General features: G+C 47.1%; 1 protein-coding gene across 1 annotated transcript in view; it reads right to left on the bottom strand.

Annotated features, from left to right (window-relative positions):
- LOC103188103 (dedicator of cytokinesis protein 2) overlaps positions 1-23,912 on the bottom strand; it is a 222,482-nt gene that overhangs the window by 4,102 nt on the left and 194,468 nt on the right. Inside the window, exons 37-45 of the mRNA XM_042343812.1 lie at positions 23,066-23,156; positions 18,047-18,160; positions 16,982-17,071; positions 16,203-16,307; positions 6,423-6,564; positions 5,246-5,327; positions 3,882-3,966; positions 1,669-1,755; positions 683-859 (exon numbers count right to left, since the gene is read on the bottom strand). Coding sequence (XP_042199746.1) covers positions 683-859; positions 1,669-1,755; positions 3,882-3,966; positions 5,246-5,327; positions 6,423-6,564; positions 16,203-16,307; positions 16,982-17,071; positions 18,047-18,160; positions 23,066-23,156 — 973 coding nt within the window. The remainder of the gene's footprint in view (positions 1-682; positions 860-1,668; positions 1,756-3,881; positions 3,967-5,245; positions 5,328-6,422; positions 6,565-16,202; positions 16,308-16,981; positions 17,072-18,046; positions 18,161-23,065; positions 23,157-23,912) is intronic.

Here is a 23,912-nt window from a genome sequence, read left to right as displayed (position 1 = left end):
CCAGGACTGGCAGGATGACCAATTAAGTGACAGAACTTCCTGATTTGGAATAGACTCCACATTGTTATCACCTCCGTGGCGCTATTTGAAAAAAGAAGGGAGTTTCTCTCTCCCAGTGCCTTGGCCCCCTTCTGGTCACTGTGATGGATTTCTGTGTATATCAGACACCCGGCTGATCACTGTGATCAGCTGTCTGCGTGTGTCAGACATTGGATGAATGGAATCCTCACCATGGAAATGTAAATAGCCTCGAACCAGCGCAGGATTCCTAGCAGCTGAGTTCGCCCACAAAATACTCAGTTAGTATTCTTTACAGTAAATCCTTTGAGGTGCTTTGAGATGCCCTACCAACAGAGTTTGGCGAGATAGGGAGGTGCTAGGGCAAGAAGGGATTTATAGATGAGAGCGAAGAGCTTGAAGTTGATCCATTGGGAGCCAGAGAAGCCTGGCGAGGATGGGGCTGGGGGAGGGGTGATGATGGAGACTAGTGGATGTTGAATGAGCAGAAATATGTGAATGGTGAAGCCAGTGACTGGAACAGGATTACCAGAGCTGGGATACTGGGAGGATGGTCAGGCAGGAATCTGGAAGGAAAAGATCAGATGGGCAGAAGGGTCTTTTCCCTGAATCCCTCTCCATTCCTCATGAACTGTGTCGATCATGTCCTGTGTGTGGGACTCACCGTCTCGTACTTTGCAAAGCCCCCCATCACAGCGGGGTCCACAATACCATTGAGCAGCATGGAGAGAGGGTTGATGGAGAGGCTAGGATCGGTGTGGTGCTGGTTTATCATCGCGAGTATCTTGTTGTTTGTTTTTTGCATCGTCTCAATGGCATTCTCCAGGGGGCTGATTTCACACTGTGCAAAAGAAAGACATCGATCAATTGATCATCGATCAATCAATTGACCAACCGATCAACTGAACAACCCACAAGCTGACCAACCAAGCAACCAGTCAATTGAACAATCGACAAACCGATCAAATCACCAACCGAACAGCTAGTCAACCAGATCAACAAATGAGTAATCCCAAAAAGCAATCGCTGTGTAGTGACTCAGGATATTGTAGGCAAACCCAACAGCCAATTTCACACAGCAACGTCCCACAAAAAGCCACCAAATGAATGACTGATTTTATCTGGGCGATTTCAGGGTGATATCTCGGTGTGTCAGACACCCAGCTGATCACAGTGATGTTTTTTTCTGTGTGTCAGATACCCGGCTGTTCACAGTGATGGGTTTCTGTGTGTGTCAGACATGTGGCTGATCGTGGTGATGGTTTTTTGTGTGTGTCAGACACCTGGCTGATCACAGTGATGGGTTTATAATAATAATAATAATCCTTGCATTTGACGTAGCGCTTTTCACGTCTTCTCAATGTCTCAAAGCGCTTCACAGAATGGACTGTCGAGTGAATTGACTGTATTTTTGTGGGCAAAACACGGCAGTCAATTGCAGTGTCCCACAAACAGTTGTGGATTGAAATGACCAATTTATTATTGGGTTTTTTTGAGGGATTATTATCAGGTGTGTGGAGTAAGGAAACTTGCCCAAGGTTTCGCCTGCCGGTATTTGAACCCAGGTCTCTCGCTTGCAAAGTGAGTGGTTTAACCACTGAGCTACAGGGTTTCTGTGTGTGTCAGACACCGGATGAATGGAACCCTCACCATGGACATGTGGACAGCCTCGAACCAGCGCAGGATACCTGGCAGCTTGTACCCCGTGACAAAAGTTATCCTTTCGATCCACATCGACTGCGGAGGAGGAAAAATAAAATAATTACCAGATGAACACAGTGGTTCATGTTGCCTCCCAACCCGTAAGGAGACAAGACAGCAGCTAATAATAATAATAAAAATAATCCTGGCATTCACTATAGCACTTCATCACATTAGGACTAGAGACTCACAAAGCGCTTCACAGGAATTTACTGTATAGTGTTGTGGACTGTATTTTGTAGGAAACATGGCAGCCAATTTGCACACAGCAACGTTTCTCAAACAGCCATGGAGTGAGTGACTGTTTTTATTAGGGGCATTGTCAGCCAGGACACTGGGAGAGAGAAACTCCCTTCTCTTTTCGAATAGTGCTGCAGGATCTTTAATATCCACCTAAACAGGCTCGGTTTAAACGTCGCACCTGAAGGACAACAACAACCTGAATTTATAGTGCCCTTCATGTGGGGTAGCTTCCTGGAGGACAGCACCTCCAATAATGCAGCACACCCCTCGCATGGCATGGTTTGGCAGCATAGACTATATGAGTTCCAAGGCCCGTTTGATCCCATAACTTTCTGATTCAAAGGCGAGAGTTCTACCGCCTGAGCCAGACTGACACTGACTGACAGACAAATGGCTTGTTACACACATCATATCATAACAATAATCCATGTATTTTATACAGCCTATAATGTCTAGTCAGAACTAAACCTGGCAACTTTAAACATTTATTGAGCCTGACCTCAAAAGATGGAAAAATGATGTAATCGATTATCAGATATAAAAATAATCTAAAAATTATGGTCAACATGAGTTCAGAGGGGGTTTCAGTTATTGTCTGATGATCCTCATAGACTTTTTGGAGTAGGTGAGCCACTATTCCCCGAAACGACGGATTCCCTTTCTCAATCACTCCATCTTGTGAGTGTGTCAGTGTGAGTGTGTGTCAGTGTGAGTGTGTGTCAGTGTGAGTGTGTGTCAGTGTGAGTGTGTGTCAGTGTTACCAGGTCATTGTTACAGTGTCAGTGTGAGAATCAGTGTGAGTGTGTCAGTGTGAGTGTCAGTGTGAGTGTGTCAGTGTGAGTGTGTCAGTGTGAGTGTCAGTGTGAGTGTGTCAGTGTGAGTGTCAGTGTGAGTGTGTCAGTGTGAGTGTGTCAGTGTGAGTGTCAGTGTCAGTGTATGTGTCAGTGTGAGTGTGTCAGTGTGAGTGTCAGTGTGAGTGTCAGTGTGAGTGTGTCAGTGTGAGTGTGTCAGTGTGAGTGTCAGTGTGAGTGTGTCAGTGTGAGTGTCAGTGTGAGTGTGTCAGTGTGAGTGTGTCAGTGTGAGTGTCAGTGTGAGTGTGTCAGTGTGAGTGTGTCAGTGTGAGTGTCAGTGTGAGTGTGTCAGTGTGAGTGTGTCAGTGTGAGTGTCAGTGTGAGTGTGTCAGTGTGAGTGTGTCAGTGTGAGTGTCAGTGTGAGTGTGTCAGTGTGAGTGTGTCAGTGTGAGTGTCAGTGTGAGTGTGTCAGTGTGAGTGTCAGTGTGAGTGTGTCAGTGTGAGTGTGTCAGTGTGAGTGTCAGTGTGAGTGTGTCAGTGTGAGTGTCAGTGTTGAGTGTCAGTGTGAGTGTCAGTGTGAGTGTGTCAGTGTGAGTGTCAGTGTGAGTGTGTCAGTGTGAGTGTGTCAGTGTGAGTGTGTCAGTGTGAGTGTGTCAGTGTGAGTGTGTCAGTGTGAGTGTCAGTGTTACCAGGTCATTGTTACAGTGTCAGTGTGAGTGTGTCAGTGTGAGTGTGTCAGTGTGAGTGTGTCAGTGTGAGTGTCAGTGTGAGTGTGTCAGTGTGAGTGTCAGTGTGAGTGTGTCAGTGTGAGTGTCAGTGTGAGTGTGTCAGTGTGAGTGTCAGTGTGAGTGTGTCAGTGTGAGTGTGTCAGTGTGAGTGTGACAGTGTGAGTGTGTAGTCAGTGTGTCAGTGTGAGTGTCAGTGTGTGTCAGTGTGAGTGTGTCAGTGTGAGTGTGTCAGTGTGAGTGTGTCAGTGTGAGTGTCAAGACAAGAGTATGTATGTATCAGTGTGTCAGTATGTGTCAGTGTGCGCCATTGTGTGTCAGTGAGTGTGTCGGTGAGTTGTCAGTGAGTGTGTCAGTGAGTGTGTACACACACTGTGACACTGTGACAGTTACAGTCACTCACAGCAAACTCGTTCTCTGGGTCTTTCTCTCCTTTCCTCACCGGCCGAGAGTAACTGAACTTCACCACATTGTTGGCTTTGAAAAAGCTGCGGAAACAAAGTGAGTGGGTGACAGCCCTAAACCAACCCCCCCAACACCCCCACCCCAAACCCAACCCCCCCAACACCCCCACCCCAAACCCAACCCCCCCAACACCCCCACCCCAAACCCAACCCCCCCAACACCCCACCCCAAACCCAACCCCCCAACACCCCCACCCCAAACCCAACCCCCAACCACCCACCCAACCCCCACCCACAAACCCAACTCCCAACCCCCACCCAAACCCAACTCCCCAACACCCCACCCCCAAACCAACCCCCCAACACCCCACCCAAACCCAACCCCAACACCAACCCCAAACCCAACCCCCCAACACCCCACCCCAAACCCAACCCCCCAACCCCCACCCCAAACCCAACCCCCCAACACCCCCACCCAAACCAACCCCCCAACACCCCCACCCCAAACCCAACCCCCCCCACACCCCACACCCAAACCCAACCCCCAAACCCCCCCACCCCAAACCCAACCCCCCCAACACCCCCACCCCAAACCCACCCCAAACCCCCCACCCCAAACCCAACTCCCCCAACACCCCCACCCAAACCCAACTCCCCCAACCCCCCCACCCCAAACCCAACTCCCCAACACCCCAACCCCAAACCCAACCCCACAACACCCCCACACCCCCAACCTAACCCCCCCACCCCAAACCCAACTCCCCCACACCCCCAACCCAACCCCCCACCCCAAACCCAACTCCCCCAACCCCCCACCCCAAACCCAACTCCCCCAACCACCCCACCCCAACACCCCCACCCCAAACCCAACTCCCCCACACCCCCACCCAAACCCAACTCCCCCAACACCTCCACCCCAAACCCAACTCCCCCAACCCCCACCCCAAACCCAACTCCCCAACCCCCCACCCCAAACCCAACTCCCCCAACACCCCACCCAAACCCAACTCCCCCAACCCCCCACCCCAAACCCAACTCCCCCAACCCACCCCCACCCCAAACCCAACTCCCCCAACACCCCCACCCCAAACCCAACTCCCCAACACCCCAACCCCAAACCCAACTCCCCCAACACCCCCACCCCAAACCCAACTCCCCCAACACCCCCACCCCCAACCCAACCCCCACCCATACTCTCAATACCACAAACCCCCCCACACATCCAACCCCCACATCCCCTGACATCCCCCAATTTGCATTTCCATGCAGGTCTTGTGTGCGTAGTGGTTGCCGAGCACTCTGAGACGCTACTCTGCATGGAGGGCGCTACATAAGTGCATGTTGTTGTTGTTGAGTGACCTACTTGACAATCTGTTCTGGAACATTTTTGTTGTGGAATTTGCTCGGTTCCTCCTGGACGGGCTGGACGGTGAAGCACTGAATGACTGTGAACGACAGTAAAGGTAACCAACCAGCAGGGGGCAGTGATGCTCCAGGCAGACCATTCCCCAGTGCAGAAACATGTCTCACCACCTCCTCTACCCATCCGACGGAGGTGGTGGAAGGTGAGCGCGGTCTCGGAGATGAACTGGCTCCAATGTGACATGTTTGGCCATAGAATGTCGGAATCCAGTCCATCATCTGTGTGGGTCTTTAGTGGTGGATCGGCAGTATTCCAGGGCACTGCTGATGACAGCCCAGCCCAGCCCAGCCCGGCTCATCGGCAGGTCTTGGATGGGCAGAGCAGTCACTGGGGGCAGGGAATCCTCCCACTCAGCTCCTATTAACCTTCAAGCCAAAGGGGATTTGATACAGCGAGGGAGCTCCAACAATACGAGAGCTTCCTCCCAGAGTCCCTCTGCTTCTCTACCTGCCTTCCTCCATTCAAGTTCTACCTCAAGACTGTTGTTTTGTTCATCTTTACCCTTCCCCATCCCCCCATCCCCCTCCTTATGCAGGTGAATCACTTTGAGATGCCCTTCTGATGTGAAAGGCGCTGTGTGAATGTAAATTGAATAATAATAATTCTTACATTTGATACAGGGCCTTTCATGATGGGAAGAATTTGAAAGAGCTACTCAGGGTTTTCTGTAAAGTGTAGTGCCTGCATTTTGTAGGCAAACTCAGCAGCCAATTTGCACCCAGCAACATCCCGCAAATAACCATGAAATGAGTAAATCATTTTATCTGGGGAATTCGTGGCCAGGACACTGGGAGAGTGAAGCACTGAATGACTGTGAACGACAGTAAAGGTAACCAACCAGCAGGGGGCAGTGATGCTCCAGTGCCGAGGAATAGCGCTGCGGGATCTTTAACATCCACCTGAACACGTGGACGGGACTTCTGTTTAACGTCTCTTCGGAAAGGACGGCACCTCCGCCAACAGGGCCCCCTTCCCTTTCCCACTGCATCAACCTGGACTATTTGAGTCCAAGTACTGAAGTGGGAGACTTGGAAATCATTAGTAGTGAGAGTGCTATCAACTGAGCGCGGCTGACACACAAACTATTTTATAAAAGCAAAATGGAGAGGAAGGATACATTGTCCTGGGCCACTCCTGAGATCCACCCCCGGAGGCGATGTTGTTTTCATTTTCTCAGCGTTCGGGAACTGCATCATGAGCTGCAACTCGAAGTCCTCGCGCCTCTCGTACTCTTTGCCTCGGTAAATGAAAACCTTGTTCTGTGCAACGGCAAACAATCTAGGGTTAGTTACGCGAGTGGGAGGGAGAGGGCGAGAGCAGATGGATCAGACTATCACACAATACAGTGAAAAATCATTGATCTCATCTCATCCATCTGGGCATGTTCATGCTGAGAAGGTTGAGAGGTGGTATGATAGCATTTCTTAAGTTTCTAAAGGGACTAAAGGGATAAAGTAGACCATGATAACTGTTTTATCTTGTCCAGAACCAGAGGACACGACCTGCGATTGAAGTGGGGGTAAGTTCAGAACAAATCTGCGGAAACACTACTTCAACGAGCGACCAGTAAACGTATGGAAAAGGCTCCCTAGGGGGACAGTGGAAGCAGAAAGTGTGGATTCTTTCAACAACAAATTAGATAGATTTCTTTTAGAAAATAATATCTTGGCATTCAGTATGTAGTTTGGGACGTGACATGTGCGTGCGACTGCCAGGATGGCGGAAGGCGAACTGGATGGATCCTGGTCTTTCATCGAGCAAATTCTTATGTTCCTATGTTATCCTTCTCATTCACCTGTCAAAGAGACCGGCTAATTCCCAAGCAAGACCCAGCGTCATGGCCTCAATTTCCTTTGTTGAATAATTAGCCCCTTTCACCTGTTAAGAGTCCTTCCTCTACATAATGTTATAATTGGCGTCAATACAAAGGTGTAGGGAAAAAAAAGACCTTACACGGGCATCACTTAGTCAGAGATTAATATGTGCTGGGCCCGGGAGCACAATCTTATGAATTTGAAGCAGGAAAAACAAGATTAAATTGTGTAAACCTATTGCAAAATAAATTGAACAATAATTACACAGACAATGAGGTGAACAGGGAGGTCTTGTGAAGAAATGCAAACTCATAAATTATTAAAGATTTCTATTGTGCGGCTGATATCACATGAACCTATCACCCACTTCCTCGCCCGACTCCACTATCTTTCAAGTTTCCCTTTTCAAGTCCTGGCTGAAAACTTTCCTCTTCGACCGTGCTTACGCCCACCTTCCCCCCACGACCCACCACCCCACCCCAGCTCGGAGTCAGACTCCGCCACTGTTAAGCACTCTGAGATGCAACCCTGCTTGGAAGCACTAAATAAGTGCAACTTGTTGTGGTTCTTCCCATTACACAGAGGATGCAATTCAAGATCCTGTTCCTCACCTTCAAAGCCTTGCTCTCCCCTAACTCTGCTCTCTTCGCTCAGCGGGCTCCGGCCTGCTTCACGTCCCCTGCCTCGCTCGCCCCATCATTGGCGGGTGGGCCTTCAGCCACTCTGCCCCCATGCTCTGGAACTCCATCCCGCAATCGCTATGCCTCACCCCCTCCCTTGCCTCCTTCAACACTGTCTCAAAATCTTCCTCTTCAACCGTGCCTTTGATCACCCTCCTTCCCCCACTTCCCTCCACCCTCCCCGTTCCTGACCCCCAGCTCGGGTCCGAAACACTGAATGTCCAGCGCCTTGGGACATCCTCCCGATATGAAAGGCGCTTTACAAATGTCATTTTACTGTTGTTGTTGTTGAACCGAGGTCCCATCTGTGCTCTGTTCAGGCGGATGTTAACAATCTCGTAATTCTATTGGAAAGGAAAAGGAAGTTTCTCTCTCCTGGTGTTCTCCTGAGAATTCTTGAGATATCTCCTCCTTCCCCTCCACAAATACACACAAAAACAATACATAGAAACTCCAACATAACCTCCCCACCCCAACTGAGACTCAACAACAACAAATTACATATGTATAGCGCCATTTCCACTGGGAGGATGTCCCAAGGCTCTGGACTGTCAAGGATTTGGACCTGAGCTGGATGTTGGAATCAGGAGGGTGGAGGGCAGCGAGGATAGGAGTAACAGGGTGGCCGAAGAAGAAGGTCTAGAGACATGCCTTGGAGAAAGCAAGGGAGGGAGGGAGTGAGGCAAAGGGAATGTGGGAAGGAGGCCAAAGGATGGTGGCAGAGAAGCTGAAGGCCCGACCGCTGATGGCAGGCCGGGTGGGAGACGTGGAGCAGGCCTGAGCCTGCTGAACGGAGGGAGCGGATAGGTTGATATGGGGTTAGCAGATCACAGAGCAAGGCAGTGGACGGCTTTAAAGGCAAGGGCGAGGATTTTGAACTCTCTCCTCTGGGGGATGGGGAACCAGCGGACCTGGATGAGAGTGGGGATGATGGGGTCACGGAGCCTATTGCGGGAGAGGACACGAGCTGCAGAGTTCTGGATGATCTGCAGCTTTTAGAGGAAAGAGTTGGGAAGGCTGACAAGCAGGGAGTTGGCACAGTCGAGCACGGTTTCGGCAGCCTGAGGGGTGAGGCAGTGACGGAGATGGGAGATGTTGCGGAGGTGGAGGAAGGCAGAGGGGTCATGGCATGGATGTAGGGGAAAAGGACAGATGAGGGTGAAACAAGACGCCAAGGTTCTGGACTGGCTTAGTAAGATGGAGTGTGCAACCATGGATGGTAATGCTGTCAGTGCCCGAGGTGAGGAGGCGCTGTCAGGAGCCAATCAGGAGGGTCTCAGTCTTGTAGAAAGTTAGCTCTCATCCAGGACTTGATGTCTGACAGACATTTGTCAGGACAGCAGTGGACCTGGAGTCAAGGGTGGAGGCAGAGAGATACAATCACCCGTATACATGTGGAAGTTGACCCCATGTCTGCAGATAATGTCACCAAGAGGGAGTGTATAGATATTGAAGAGGAGAGTACACAGCCCTGAGGAACGCCATACGAGAGAGTGCGGGGGCTAGAGGTGAAGCCACTCCTGAAGACAAAGTGGAGATGTAGGGTTTGAATTCACCTTCTGACTTAAAATTGCTCAATTCAGTCTTGGTCATTGTGGGTTCAAGCTCCATGTCGGGGAATTTGAGCTCATTGTCTACGCTAACACTTCGATCACCCACAACTGTCTTGTGTTTTTATTGTATATCTCGGACTATTTGGGAAGGAAAGGGGAGAAGGAATAAATATAATCTTTGCATTTGACGTTGCGACGTTATTACGCCTTCGAGACATCTCAAAGCGCTTCACAGAATATACTGTAAAGTGAATTGACTATATTTTATGGACGAAAGGAAGGAAAGAGGAAAGGAACAAAAAAAGAAGAGGAGAGAGAACAAAGAAAGAAAAAGAGAAGGACTGAGGGAGAGCGGATTGAAAGGGAACATTGAAAATAAAATGCTGCAGTTGCTGATTCCCCTGAATACAAATGAATTGCGGAGCCAGCTCCTGCTCATCTTGCTGAACATTTCTCTCCTCAGAGGAAAATGAGGAGAATATTTAAATTCAAACACTGCTAGAGAATTCTGTACAACCTTCTCTCAGGCTGCCTGACACAGAGATCGTGTCCCAACCTTCTCCTTCCCAGAGAAAACTTAGCTTTTCCATAAGGTTTATCCTTTTCTTCCAACCAACCTCCTCCTCCCCCCACGCCACACATCTCCTCCCCCCTTACCTCTCTTGCCCCCTCACCTCCCCCACACCACATATCTCCTCCCCCCTCACCTCTCCCCTCATCTCTCCTCCCCTCTCCGCTCACCTCTTCTCCCCCCTCTCCTCCCCCCTCAACTCTCCTTCCCTCCTCACCTCTCCTCACCTTTCCTTCTCCCTCCTCAGCACCATGGCCAGCTGGTGCTGTGGGAGTGAGGTGTACAGGAACGGGATGATTGGAGTGTTTGCTAATCTGCTGTTGTGTTGTAATGGAGAGGCTGATCCCTGAGAGGACGGTTTAACTGACGGGAAAATAAAGTGGTATTTAATGATAGTAGCCAGCCTCGCTATTCTTTTATCAGCACCAACAACAATACAATCACTGACTTCTGCCTCTGTTTGGTATTATCTAAGGTGCTTTTTATAAATAAATCGGCTTTGTTTAATTTACTTTTTTTGCCAGAATCAGAATCAATGAAAACCAGTCTACAGTATATGTCAGTGATTGTGTTTGTACATGATGGTGAAAGTGTCTGTATGTGTGTATATACGTCTGTGTACATATCTGTGAATCTTATGTGTGCATTTCTCTCTCTGCACGTCTGTGTGCATGTGTGCGTCTCTCTGTATATGTGAGTGGTATGTCTGTGAGTATCTGTGTGTGTGTGTGAGTGGTTTTGAGAGGGAAGTAGAGAGGAATATGAAGAGACTTGAGGGGAGGGGATGGGGATAGGGCAAGGCAACGGGATTGAACGGACAGCTTTCCCTGAGAGCTGGGGCAGACTTGATGGAGTTTGCCATGTGCTGCATTGGAGAAAAAATGCTGTACTGATGCTCTGGTGCAGTGCTGGGGGGAGCACTGCATTGTCCGAGGCGCCGTCCTTCAGATGAGATGTTAAACTGAGGTCCTGTTTGCCTATCCAGGTTAAAGGTCCTGCGGCACTATTTGGAAAGGGCAGGAAGTTTTTCTCGAGGTGCCTTGGCTTACAATCCCCCAGATAAAGTCAACGATTCACTCCATGGTTGTTTGTAGGACATGGTGGCGTGCAAATTGGCTGCCGCGTTCACCATTCACTGCAATTTGCAGTACAACCTATGAAGCGCTTTGAGACGTCCTCCTGAAGTGAAAGGCATTTCAAATGTAAGGGATACATCACTCGGGATACGATATAGGATAGGATGTTGCATAGTGGTTAGAGCACTCGCCTCGCAAGTGAGAGGATCCGGTTTGATTCCCGGGCAGGGCGAAACCTTAGGCAGGTTTCCTTACTCCATGCTTCTGTTTACCAAGCAATAAGTAGGAACCAGGTTGTCAGTCGATTGACGGATCGCATTCCAGGGATAATAATCCTTCCAAAAAAAATTAGGCCACTCAATCCACAACTGTTTGTGGGACATTGCTGTGCTCAATTGGCTACCACATTTCGCCCACAAAATACAGTTAATCCACTTTACATTATATTTTATCCAGCCCTTTGAGGTTTCTCAATGATATGATAAGGTGCCATATCAAATGCAATGATTATCAATATATATTAGCAAATCTTGTGTGAAGTATAGACGCCAACCAGATTGGATGTGCTGAATGGCATATTTCTGAGCTGCACTTGCTCTGAATCTATAAAAGGCAGGGGTTAAAGAACACTGAACGGTACAGTGCAGAAAGAGGCTTCGACTGTGAACTCAGAGTCTTCGAAGTGTTTGTGGGTTTGTAGGGGAGGGGCTTGAATCCATAACCTTCTGAGCCAGAGGTGAGAGCGCGAGCGACTGAGCCAGGCTCTGAGCATTGAGCACGGCTTCTCAGTGTTATTCAGTAGAACGGTGGCTGCTTGTCAGTCAGTGGTTGCCATTGGGAATGGATGAAGTGATGTAGTGTAAAGATGTTACTGCCCTCAGAGAAGCAGCGGCAGAAGAAAGGGGAAGGTTAGATGAATTTTTATTGTGTGGAGGTTTGTTAGAAACTGGAACACTTTACAATAAGTGACCTGTTTCCAAGAATAAGTACTTGAGGGAATAATACTTGAAGAATTCGGACAAAACAGCAGGGCCTTAGAGCAGAGAGCTCCAGTCGGATAGCCAATTTGCACACAAAAAGATCCCACAAACAACCCTGGAGGCAGTAAATTTATCTGGGGAGTGGGGAGGGGGGGAGGGGGAGGGCAGAGAGGACCCTGAGAGAAACTCCCTTCTCTTCCGAATAGCGCCGTGGGATCTTTGACATCCACCTGGAAAGGCTTACTGTCTCATCCGAAGGATGGCAAATCTTTATAGTTTCAAAATCCCAACATGGGGACCGTTTGTGGGACACTGCTGTGTGCAATTGGCTGCCAAGTTTTGTCCACAAAATATACAGACAATTCACTTTATAGTATATTCAGTGAAGCTCTTTAAGACGTCTCAACAACATGATAAGGTGCTTTATAAAATGCAAGGATTATTATTATAACTTTGACTCGGCAGTGAGACGCTTACACAGGATTTCTAATGTCAGCCTGAAGGACTGAACTGGAGGCCGGGACCCTCGCTCAGTGGTCAGCCACTGTATAGATCTCAGAGACGCTATCCTGCGTGAAGGGCGCAGTGTACACATTAAATAGTTGCTGTTGTATTGGGATGAATAAAAGACCCCTTGTCTCCCTCCAGTGTGTCACCTACTACACTACGGACTGTCGCTGCTGTATGGGGACTGGTGTTTTCTGCTTTGGCTCCCTGTCTAGTGAAGCTCTCTCTCTCTCACACACCCCAAAAAAGCATCGACTCCTCGGGCAAGACAGGCCACATCAATGCTTCCTCTCTCATCGTTTACCCTTATATCAGACCCCACCATTTTCTCCCCCCCTCCTGCTCTGGACCCTACCATTTTCTCCCCCCCACCCTCCCTCCTCTGGGCTCTATCATTTTCTCTCCCATCCCCACTTCCTCCCAGGTGCTAGATGAGCATGAGTAAAAACAATATTATGTGGTATCCTGTAATGTCGTGGTTAGTGCGCTCACCTCACAAGTGAGAGGATCCAAATTAATTTCCCGGCCAGGGTGAAACCTTAGGCAAGTTTCCTTACTCCACATGCCTGTTTACCTAGTAGTAAGCAGGAACCCGGTTGTTAGTCGATTGGCAGATCGCTTTCCGGGGACAATAATCCTCCCCAAAAAAATTTGGTCACGCAAATCATGACTGTCTGTGGGATACTGTTGTCTGTGTTCAATTGGCTGCCGCGTTTCACCCACAAAATTTACAGTCAATTTACTTTACAATATATTCTGTGAAGCGCTTTGGGACGTCTTAACATAAGATGCTATATCAAATGCAAGGTTTATGATTATTATTATAATAAAATGAGAAGTTTGATTGTAAAAAGGGATTACATTGTGGCCAAGTTCCTCCCCCGCACCCACAAACACACAAGGGAGCGAGTACGTGAGCGAGAGGCTATGCTCTTTCAGACTGATGTGAAAGGCGCTGTGTAAATGTTTAATATCAATATAAATTTGTTTCATATTGTTAACAATAATTACGGCTCAGGCTCGCTATTCTGCTGGGGTTGCACTTTCCAATATTAAATTTTGTCAAAAGGGACATTGAAGAATAGTTTTTATTCTTTAACACAGAAATTTGCTTACTGCTGGAAAGGCTCCAAACCTCTTTATTGTAAATAGCAATAATAATCCTTGCATTTGATTCAGCGGTTTTCACATCAGGACATCACAAAATGCTTCACAGGGTACACTGTAAAGTGCAATGACTGTGTGTTTGTAGCCAAATGCGCCAGCCAATTTGTGCCCAGCAACTCCGCACAAACAGCTGTGAAGTGAGCAACCAATTTCATCTGGGGAATCATCAGCCAGGACCATTGGACAATCAGGCAGCCGGCTGATCACACAGAAAAATATTTGATGTTAAAGGCGTGGTATCAAATGCAAGGATTATTATTATTGTTGCAGATAAATGTATTTATTGAAGCAGTTATCACTTAAGACAGCCTGTGTCAGGAGAGGAGTAATGGAGTCAGCATATTAGTTCCTTATTAACCCTGGGTCTGCTCCCAACCTCTGCAAACGTCACACACCAATTGGCAGTGACAGATGGCAAGTGTGTAATTCAGTTAGCTAAGGAGTCTGTCTCAGTGTGTAATCTGTAGGTGTGCCGAGTGAAGTGATGACTGTGATCCCACACAGTCAGAGGACAGGCTTCCACAATGTGGCCTGACCACCCATCACTGAAAGCAATCATGGAAACCCATCACCGTGCTTAAGATAATATTATTATTATTATTAAGAGTATCAAAACCAGACCGAGAGTCCCACATATGTATACCACCATGGAAATTTCTCTGTGCCTGAAATGCAATACACTCTCTCTCGGAAGGACACATCCTGCTTTCCTAATCCTGGAGGGCGTTAAGACACAGGTTGACAAGAGCCAAGGCTTGGGGAAACTAGAATGTCCGTTGGGTTAACTGCTGGAGTCCAACCAGCCAAAACCACATAGCTTGCCATTGGAGGGCCCTGCCTGTTAAGCTTTCCCGCTGCTTGTCCAGATAGGACCACCCTACCCGTTAGAGCTTTGGCTTGCAGGGTTAACAGGAGCTGAGTAGGATGATTCCCTGCCCCCAGTGATCAGTCTGGCCCTCCAAATCCTACGAAATATGGTGGGCGTTTTCTCCCCCACCAATCCAGCACTGCGCTGGAATATTGGCCTCGATTGAGAACTCGGAGTCAGAAGCGAGGCTTTCACCCACAATTTTCAAGACTCAAACACAAAGCGGTGGGAAAGCCTGAGTCAGTTTGACAGTGCAGGGAGCAGAGGAATATTTATTGCTTTTCTCTCTCTCTCTTTCCCTCATGATGTTTGATATGTCTCTTGTTCTTTAACCGTCTGATCAGAATGTTTCTCCCATTTGACATCAGTATCAAACCCTCATACCTCACAGCTCAATCGCTCAGACAGTGTAAACCTTTGAGTTGTTCCCCAGGCTAGTGCTTGAGTTTCTCCTGGTGTTCCTTGTGTTTCTTGTTAGATTTATCACTTGTGCAGTCAAGAAAGAAACATCACTTCATAGCAGCAGTGACGGCTTTCAGTTATACCAGTGCTATTGTACAACATATTGTTATTCTCTTGTTACACCCAACGGCATCTAATAAAATATATAGTGTTATAGCCAGTAACACACATTGTGTTATTATATATTATACGGTTATAACCAGTAACACACAATGTGTTATTATATAACATACAGCGTTATAGCCAATAACATACATGGTATAATATACAGTTATAGCCAGTAACACACAGTGTATTATTATATAATATACAGTGTTATAGCCAGTAACACAGTGTGTTATCATATAATATACAGTGTTTTAGCCAGTAACACACAGTGTGTTATTATATAATATACAGTGTTATAGCCAGTAACACAGTGTGTTATCATATAATATACAGTGTTTTAGCCAGTAACACACAGTGTGTTATTATATAATATACAGTGTTATAGCCAGTAACACAGTGTGTTATAATATAATATACAATGTTATAGCCAGTAACACAGTGTGTTATTATATAATATACAATGTTATAGCCAGTAACATACATTGTATAATATAGTTGTAGCCAGGAGCGGACAGTGTGTTATTATATAATACAGTGCTTTAATATAATATACAGTGTTATGGACAGTAACACATGGTGTGTTATTACATAATATACAGTGTTATAGCCAATAATAGATTGTTATTATATAATATGCAGTTATAGCCAGTAACATACATCGTGTTATCTATACTAATAAAGACAAAATGTCCACCTGTGTGTCTGTCCGCCAATAACGCAATAACCGATTGATGTAGAGACATGATTTATACCTCATCGGAAAGGGCTTGCATGGGGGAGTGTCATGAGCATTTTTTTTCTGAGGATCCCCAATTGTGACCTAAACAAGCTCATCACACATGTATGGACTCCAACATGGAGTCCTCCCAACATGAGTCCTCCCAAAAGGATATGTGAGCAAATATGTGAACAAGGAGTCTAATGAGTTCAATAGCACATTTTCTTAATCTTAAGGGATAAAGATGCCTAAGAACGAAGATCAAGCCTGTCAGGTCCATTTACTTTGCAAGTTGGACACTCTGATGTGTTAGAAAGTGGTTTCGACTCCCCCCACCCCAGCAGACAACACAATATGGCACCTGCTCTCCAGAGAGGAAGGAGTATTTCTTACCCTGAGGAAGGTTGGGAATCCCTGTCCGTAGTAGCCCACAGCAAAGAACTCGGGGGTCAGCCTCAGCACTTTCATGATATTTTCATAAAACTTGGCTTGTCGTTGCTGTAGGTGATGAACAATAAGCCAGATCAGCCACGCTGTCACATCTTACCCTGGCCCCCTCCCACCATGTCTCTCCCCATCCCCAGATCAGTGTCAAACCCCACCCCGAACTCCCCTCCTCCGATTCCATAATTGTTTTGTTTTTCAGATCTGGATGCAGATTAGCGAGATCCAAAGCTTCGGGACCCCAGAGTGTGCTTTTGGATAAGTGCTCGAGTCTAACCAGCTTGTCGTTGATAGCACTGTCTACAAGCATTCCCGCTGCTGTCCAGCTCGGACCACCATGCACGTTACGGCTTTGGTTTGCATGGTTAACAGGAGCTGAGTGGGAGGATTCCCTGCCCCCAGTGACGGGTCTGCCCTTCCAGGTCCTGCCAATGATCCAGGCTGGGCTGTGCTTTCATCAGCAGTGCCCTGGAATACTGCGGACCTGCCTGGCTCAGGAACTGGACTAGAGACCATCATGGAGGGCTGGCATTATTCCAACATACTGTTGCTGAACATATCCTTGGAGTCAGCTGATTTCCTACGTTCTTACTCATCCAATCCTGGGGATAATCCTGATTGCTCTCCTCCGTACAGTCTCCAGGACCTGGGCATCCCCCTCGATGTCTTGATGACCAGAAGGATTAGCAACGCTGTGACGCAATGTGAGCATGAGCAACCTTACTTACCAGGGTCTGGCTCAGGAGCTCGTAGTGAAAGATCTCTGTCTCGTACTGCACGGACAGCTCCTTGCAGAGGTGAATGGCTTCTTCCCACATCTATTTAGAGCAGTAGGCAAACAGTCACTGGGTGACACCGACCACTCTTGCATTCACAAGATCACAAGATAAGTTCGGACCTCATCCCTTCAAAATACCATCCCCCCATCACAGCATCAAGCTATTTGTAAAAGAATCCCAGTGTCCTGGCCTCAACCACTCTTCCTGGTAACCCTATTCCAGTTGTTAATTACCCTCTGGATAAATGAAAACTTCCTGGTGTATGTCCTGAAATTGCCTCTTTACATTTTTAAACCCGTCCTTTCGTTCTGTCGTCCCAGTGCATCCAAAACATATTGATCTGGGTTCACTTTTTCAAGGCCAAATAAAATCTAACACACCTCTACAAGGTCCCCTCTGAGACCTCTCCTCTCATGACTGAAGAGCCCTTGGCCACTTGTAACACTACAATGACATCTAGTCTTAGCCTGCCCAACCGTTTCATCTCCAAATTTAGGCCAAGTCCGTTTCCTTTCAGGAGGACGTCTCATAACGTTTCACAGGATTTACTGTAAAATGGAGTGGCTAAGTGTTTTTGTAGATGAACCCAGCAGCAGATTTGCACAAAGTAATTGTCCCACAAACAGGCATGAAATTTGTGACCAATGGCGGGGGTGGGGGCTTGTCAGCCAAGACAACAGGGAGAAAAGCTCTCCTCTCTTTGCCAAAAGTGATACGGAGATCATTAAATTCTGGCTGAACAAGGCATCGTGACTGTACAGCCTTTAAAAAGCTCTCCCTTTACTTCCATTCCACTGCTTTGCCCCCCCATACCCCACTCCACTTTCAACCATTCTGCCCCCTACTCTCTGGAACTGCATCCCTGAGTCCCTCTGCCTCACCCCCTCTATCCCCACATTCAAAACCTTAACTCTTTTGGTCATCTACCCACTCCATCAAACTCTTCAACTGCCTCAACCTGTGGCCCAGTGGAGGCAAAGGGCCTGAGCATCTCATTGTGTGAGCTGCCTTTACCTTGCCTTTGTCGAAATAGTCAATGATAGTGTTGTAGAGAGTCTCCTTCTGATGCCTCTGTGTCTGCGAGTTCTGCATGTCCTGCATGGTGGTGCTAAACTGAGCATCTGCCCACTGGGGGGAAAAAAACAACAATCATTAGACATAGATATATTAATAATAACAACAATACTGGGACTGTGGATAAGACTATTCAAAAATGGCTTGACAATGTTGGTAAACAAAATATCAATCTCCTGCACAAAGTAGTTATTTTATGAAGTTCAGACATACTATGAAAAGTAACATCTATTAATATGTAACGTGGCAGTGTTATTGGTCTGGCTGACCATCACTGAAAACCACTTAGACACTACCTCCACTGAGTAATTTGCACTGTAATAACAATACTAATGATGATAATAATAATATTTGCATCTTGATATAGCTAGCACCTTATCACGTCATCAAGACATCTCAAAGTGCTTTGCAGGATACATTGCAAAGTGGATTGAATGTGTACTTTATGGGCGAAATGCAGCAGCCAGTTGCACACAGCAGTGTCTCACAATCAGGCATGAAGTGAGTGACCAATTTTATTTGAGGGATTGTTGTCCAGGACACCAGGAGAGAGAAATGAATATTAATTGTGAGGAGGAGAGCAGGCAGGAGGTTACCCATACAGATTAACTCAGCCAAAGCTCTGCTTAACTCAGTTTAACCCCCCCGGGTCCCACAATCAAATAAGGCTCGAAAACATGTGACATTTATCCAGCGCCCTCCTTCACACGCTTCACAGGACCAGGGTCAGATAGGGAGACGTGGAGGGAGAGGTGACCACAGATGGCCAAAGAGATAGGTTTTTCAACAGGATTTAAAGGCAGATAGAGAGGGGGACTGAAGGAGAGATGGAGGAGTGAGAGAGAGTCCCAGAGCTTAGAGGTGTAGGCAGTGAATGCTTGGCCACTATGAAGGAGTGAGGGGACAGGAGGGGTTGAACAGAGTGAAGTTCGAGGAGATCACAGAGTTGGGGTTGTGAAGGCATTTATTGGTGAAGACTTTGAATTGGGTGCTTCAGAGACAGTGGAGTTTGGCGAGGACTAGGCTGGTGGGCACTTTAGACATAGTTACATTTTAATCTTTTTTGAGGAAAAGGATTAAGATGTCAGCTCACTAAGCCTCCTCCACGCGTTTATAAGCAATTTAACATTAATTTTCCTGCCTTTCCTCCACACTGCACTGCCGGAGGCACCGTCCGTTGGACGAGATGTTAAACCAAGCTCCCCATCAGGCGGACGTTTAAAGATTCCCATGGTGCTACTTGAAAGGAGAGGGGGGTTCCTCTCTCTACATGTTCCTGGTTGACAATCGCCCAACAGACAATAATAATAATAATAATCCTTGCATTTGATATAGCGCTTTTCACATCGGGAGGACGTCCCAAAGCGCTTCACAGAATACACTGTAAAGTGAATTGACTGTATATTTGTGTGCGAACGCGGCAGCCAATTGCGCACAGCAATGTCCCACAAACAGTCGTAGATTGAAAATGACCAATTTATTATTGTTTTTTGGGTTTGGAGGGATTATTATTAGGCTCTGTGTGGAGTAAGGAAACTTGCCCAAGGTTTCGCCCTCTGCCTGGAATTGAACTCAGGTCTCTCACTTGCAAAGCGAGTGCTCTAACCACTGAGCTACAGGACTCCACAGATAAAAATCAGCCACACATTTCAGTCCCTCGCCCCCTCTCTTGCCTCTTTCAAGGCCTCAGGATCTTCCTCTTCGACAGTGCCTTCGGTCACCATCCTACCCCCACCCTCCCTGCCCTCTACCCTCCTGATGCTAACCCCCAGCTCGGGTCCAAATCCCTGACTGTCCAGCGCCTTGGGATGTTTAATCGTTTAATTGAATCGTGACAATCCCAAAGTGAAAGACACTGTATACATGTAATTTCTTGTTATTGTTGTTGTTCGTGGCTGTTTGTGGGTCATTGCTCTGTCAAATCAGCTGCTGCGTTTGACCACAAAACACAGAGTCGCTGCACTTCACAGTTAAGATCCTGTGAAACGCTTTGCGACATCCTGATGTGAACGGCGCTGTACAAAATGCAAGGATTATTCTTATGGTGATCATTATTATTAATAATCCTCCATCAGGCCGGTTTGCCACAGCTCATTCTTAAAGCCTCATATGGATTAAGGGGTATTAACAGGGATCGTGTCGTTGAACACAGTGCAGACTCCATGGCGGAACCCTCACGGATTCCCTCTGATCTCAAAACACTGCCAAAAGCTGCTTAATTTTATCCACGTGCTCTCCAGTATTGAACCCTAATGCATATTAACAAAACCAATCATTGCAGGCCACAGAAATCTCTCTCTCTCACTCTTGCCTCACAGATGAATATAGGTGTATCAATTTAAGCAAAGTCTCTGTGATGCAGAAACCTGGGTGAGTGTAGTAAATCACTGCAGGTCTCAAACATTCAGGCATTGTCACGATTCAATTAAACGCTCCGTAAATTGGATTAGTAACGGTGTGAAGAGGGGAGTGTTGTCTGGAGAAAATAAAGGGAGATGCGAAAAAGAGAGAGAGAGAAATCAGGGTCCTCTTAATTCACAGGCTTCTGTAGCTTTTAGCTAGCTGGATTCAGTGTCTAAATTCCTTTCAACTCTCAGCCAGAGCAAGCAAGTTTTTTTTAATTTAAAACTCTTTTGAGCAATAATCAGTTTCCCTTTCCTTCCAACTTGCCTCCTCTTCCCCCTAGCCCCCTCCCGCCCCCAGGCCTGGCCACTTGCTACTTAAGTAAAATAATATTGGCATTTAATACAACTTGCATTTACATAACGCCTTTCAAGCGGTATAGCGGCTCGGAGTGCTTATCAGTGGTGAAACTTGAAGTTGAGCCAGGGAGAGGGGAGAGGTGACCATAAGCATGGTTGAAGAGGAAGGTCTTCAGGTGAAATCTGGAGGGGGTGAGGTGGAGGGATTGAGGCAGAGTTCCAGAGGTTTGGGGTGTAGTGGCTGAAAGCACTGCCGTCGATGGAGGAGCGGAGGGGCTGAGAGATTGGCAGATTCCCCAATACAGCACCTTTCTGATCGTAAGGATGTTTCACAGCGCTTCACAGGATTCACTGTAAAGTGTAGTGACCGTGTGTTTTGTGGGTAAACACGGCAGTCAGTTGTGCACAGCAATGTCCCCACAAACAGCCATGAAGTGAATGACTGATTTTATCTGAGGGATTGTCGGCCAGGGCACCAGGAGAGAGAAACTCTTATCTTTTCAATAGCGCCGCGGGATCTTTAACATCCATTTGAACAGTTGGGGAACTGGGTTTAACACTTCATCTAAAGGACAGCACCTCTGGCAATGTGGTACTCCCCCCAGCACTGCAACAATGAGAGCACCATCATGCAGGATAGACGATGTGCTGAGCAAGTGTGCTGAGCAGTGAGAGTAATTCCTTCCCCCTTTCCCCCTCCCTCCCCCAAACGCTCAGTCAATTAGCTAGTCAGTGCCCTGCAGTGCTATAGGAGGGAGTTTGGGTGGTGCGTATCAGTGGTAAAGCCTTAATCCCATTAGCAATCCGACACGCCGGGTGTAACCAACCAATTACTGTCATACAAACCGCAGGACACTGCACACAAAAGCCACTTCCATTCCAGCCAGGAAGCTGAGAGTGTGCGCAATCTTTCATCACCGAGAAAATACGTGTGCGCGTATGTTTGGATGGGGTGGGAGGAGAGATAGGGGACAAGGGTGATTGCAAAGTTTTGACATATTATTTAAAACCAAACAGGCTAATTTACACAGCAGTTGCTGAACAGGGCAGCCAGCATGTTAAATATACACTCGCAGGCAGGTGTGTTCAGCAAATGTCTTGTGACCCCCTGCGCACGCACACACACACACACACACAAACACACATACCCTGACCCAGTGCCTGTTGCATATCTGAAAAATATTGCAAATCCTTGCCTTTTGATACAGGGATTTAATTTCAGGAGGACGTCTCAAAGTGCTTCACAGGATTTCACTGTGTAAAATGTAGTTGACTGTATATTTTTGTAGGCAACCGCAGCAAACAATTTGCCTACAATTTGCAACAGCCCGCAACCAGACATGGAACGATTGATTGCTTTTATCTGGGGGATTATCGGTCAGGACGCTGTCCTCCTGAACAGGCACAGTCATGCAACCTCAGTTTAAAGTCTCATCCGAAGGACGTCACGTCTTACATTGCAACCCAACCCCAGCACTGCCTGGAGCTTCAGCCTTGTCTGTGAGCTCCAAGTTCCCCCATGTGAGGCTGGAACCCAAACCTTTTGACTCATACGATAGCGCTGAACCAGTCTGACACACTAACCAGTGATAAATGCTTAGCTTGCCATTGAGACCACTGTCTGGCAAGCTTTCCACTGCTTAAACAAAACAAAAAATACTGCAGATACTGGAAATCTGAAATAAAAACAGAAGCCGCTGGGAATACGCAGCAGGTCAGACAGCATCTATGGAGAAAGGAAAATTAGTTAACGTTTCAGGTCGATGACGTTTCGTTGGAACTCTAGGCACAGACATGAGACCTGGGTTCTAATGAAAGGTCATCGACCTGAAACATTAACTCACTTTCCCACTGCTTGTCTAGCTAGCCCAACCGTATCCCTCAGGGCTATGGCTTGTAGGATTATCAGGAGCCAAGTGGGAAGAATTTATGTCCACTCTATTTCTTGTAACTTTTCATAAGAACATAAGAATTTGCTAGGTCAAAGAAGACCAAGGTCCATCTAGTTCACCTTCCACCATCCTGGCAGTCACTTTACATGTCGTGCTCCAAACTCTATACTGTATCTTGAGATATTATTATCGTTGTAATATGGGTCATGATGTCTCAATTTCACAATGGATGTGTCCAGCAGGTTAAACAGTGAACAGCTCTTCATTTGGGCACAGGTTAGCACAGCATGTCCCCACTCAAAATCCTAGTCCGACGCAAAGCCCCCAACCCACACGCAAGCTCCCCGACACATCGCACACGTCACCTTCAGTAACTTGGCGTGCAGGAGGAGAGTGTAGGCCGCTTCCGTATAATTCTCGGAGCTCAGGTGCAAGTCTCGGAGTTTGTAGAGGTAGCTGAGGACACAGAGTAGAACACAGATTTATAACATGTTACCGACACACTAATGACATGTTACCAACGTGTTATGGACATGTTACAAACATGCTACCAACTGGTTACCAACATGTTACAGACAAGTAAGAAACACGCTACCAATGCATAACTGATACTTCACCAACACACTACCAACGCATAACCAATATTTTACTAACACTCGACCAATATGCTCCCAAAACATAGCCCAAATATTTCAAACATGTTATAATAATAATAATAATATAATAATAATCCTTGCATTTGATATAGGGCTTTTCACGTCTTCTCGATGGCTCAAAGCGTTTCACAGAAGACTGTAAAGTGAATTGACCGTATATTTGTGGGCAAAACCCAGCAGCCAATTGCACACAGCAGTGTCCCACAAACAGTTGCGGATTGAAAATGACCAATTTATTATTGTTTTGTTTTGGAGGGATTATTATTAGGCGTGTGGAGTAAGGAAAATTGCCCAAGGTTTTGCCCTGCCTGGAATTGAACCCAGGTCTCTCGCTTGCGAGGCAAATCCTCTAACCACTGAGCTACAGGACTCCAAGTTACCAACATTATTTTGAGGGGCTTCAGTTCTGGAAGATAATAATATAATAATAATCCTTGCATTCGATATGGTGCCTTATCCTGCCATCGAGACATCTCAAAACACTTCAGCAACAACAAGAGCAACAATAATTTGTGCTTATACAGCACCCTTCACACAGCATAGTGTCTCAGAGCAC

Source organism: Callorhinchus milii, unplaced genomic scaffold, assembly GCF_018977255.1.
Source record: "Callorhinchus milii isolate IMCB2004 unplaced genomic scaffold, IMCB_Cmil_1.0 Scaffold1, whole genome shotgun sequence".
Lineage (NCBI taxonomy): Eukaryota > Metazoa > Chordata > Chondrichthyes > Chimaeriformes > Callorhinchidae > Callorhinchus > Callorhinchus milii.
The sequence above is the reverse complement of the archived record's forward strand: the minus strand, read 5'-3'. Positions and strand labels throughout refer to the sequence as shown.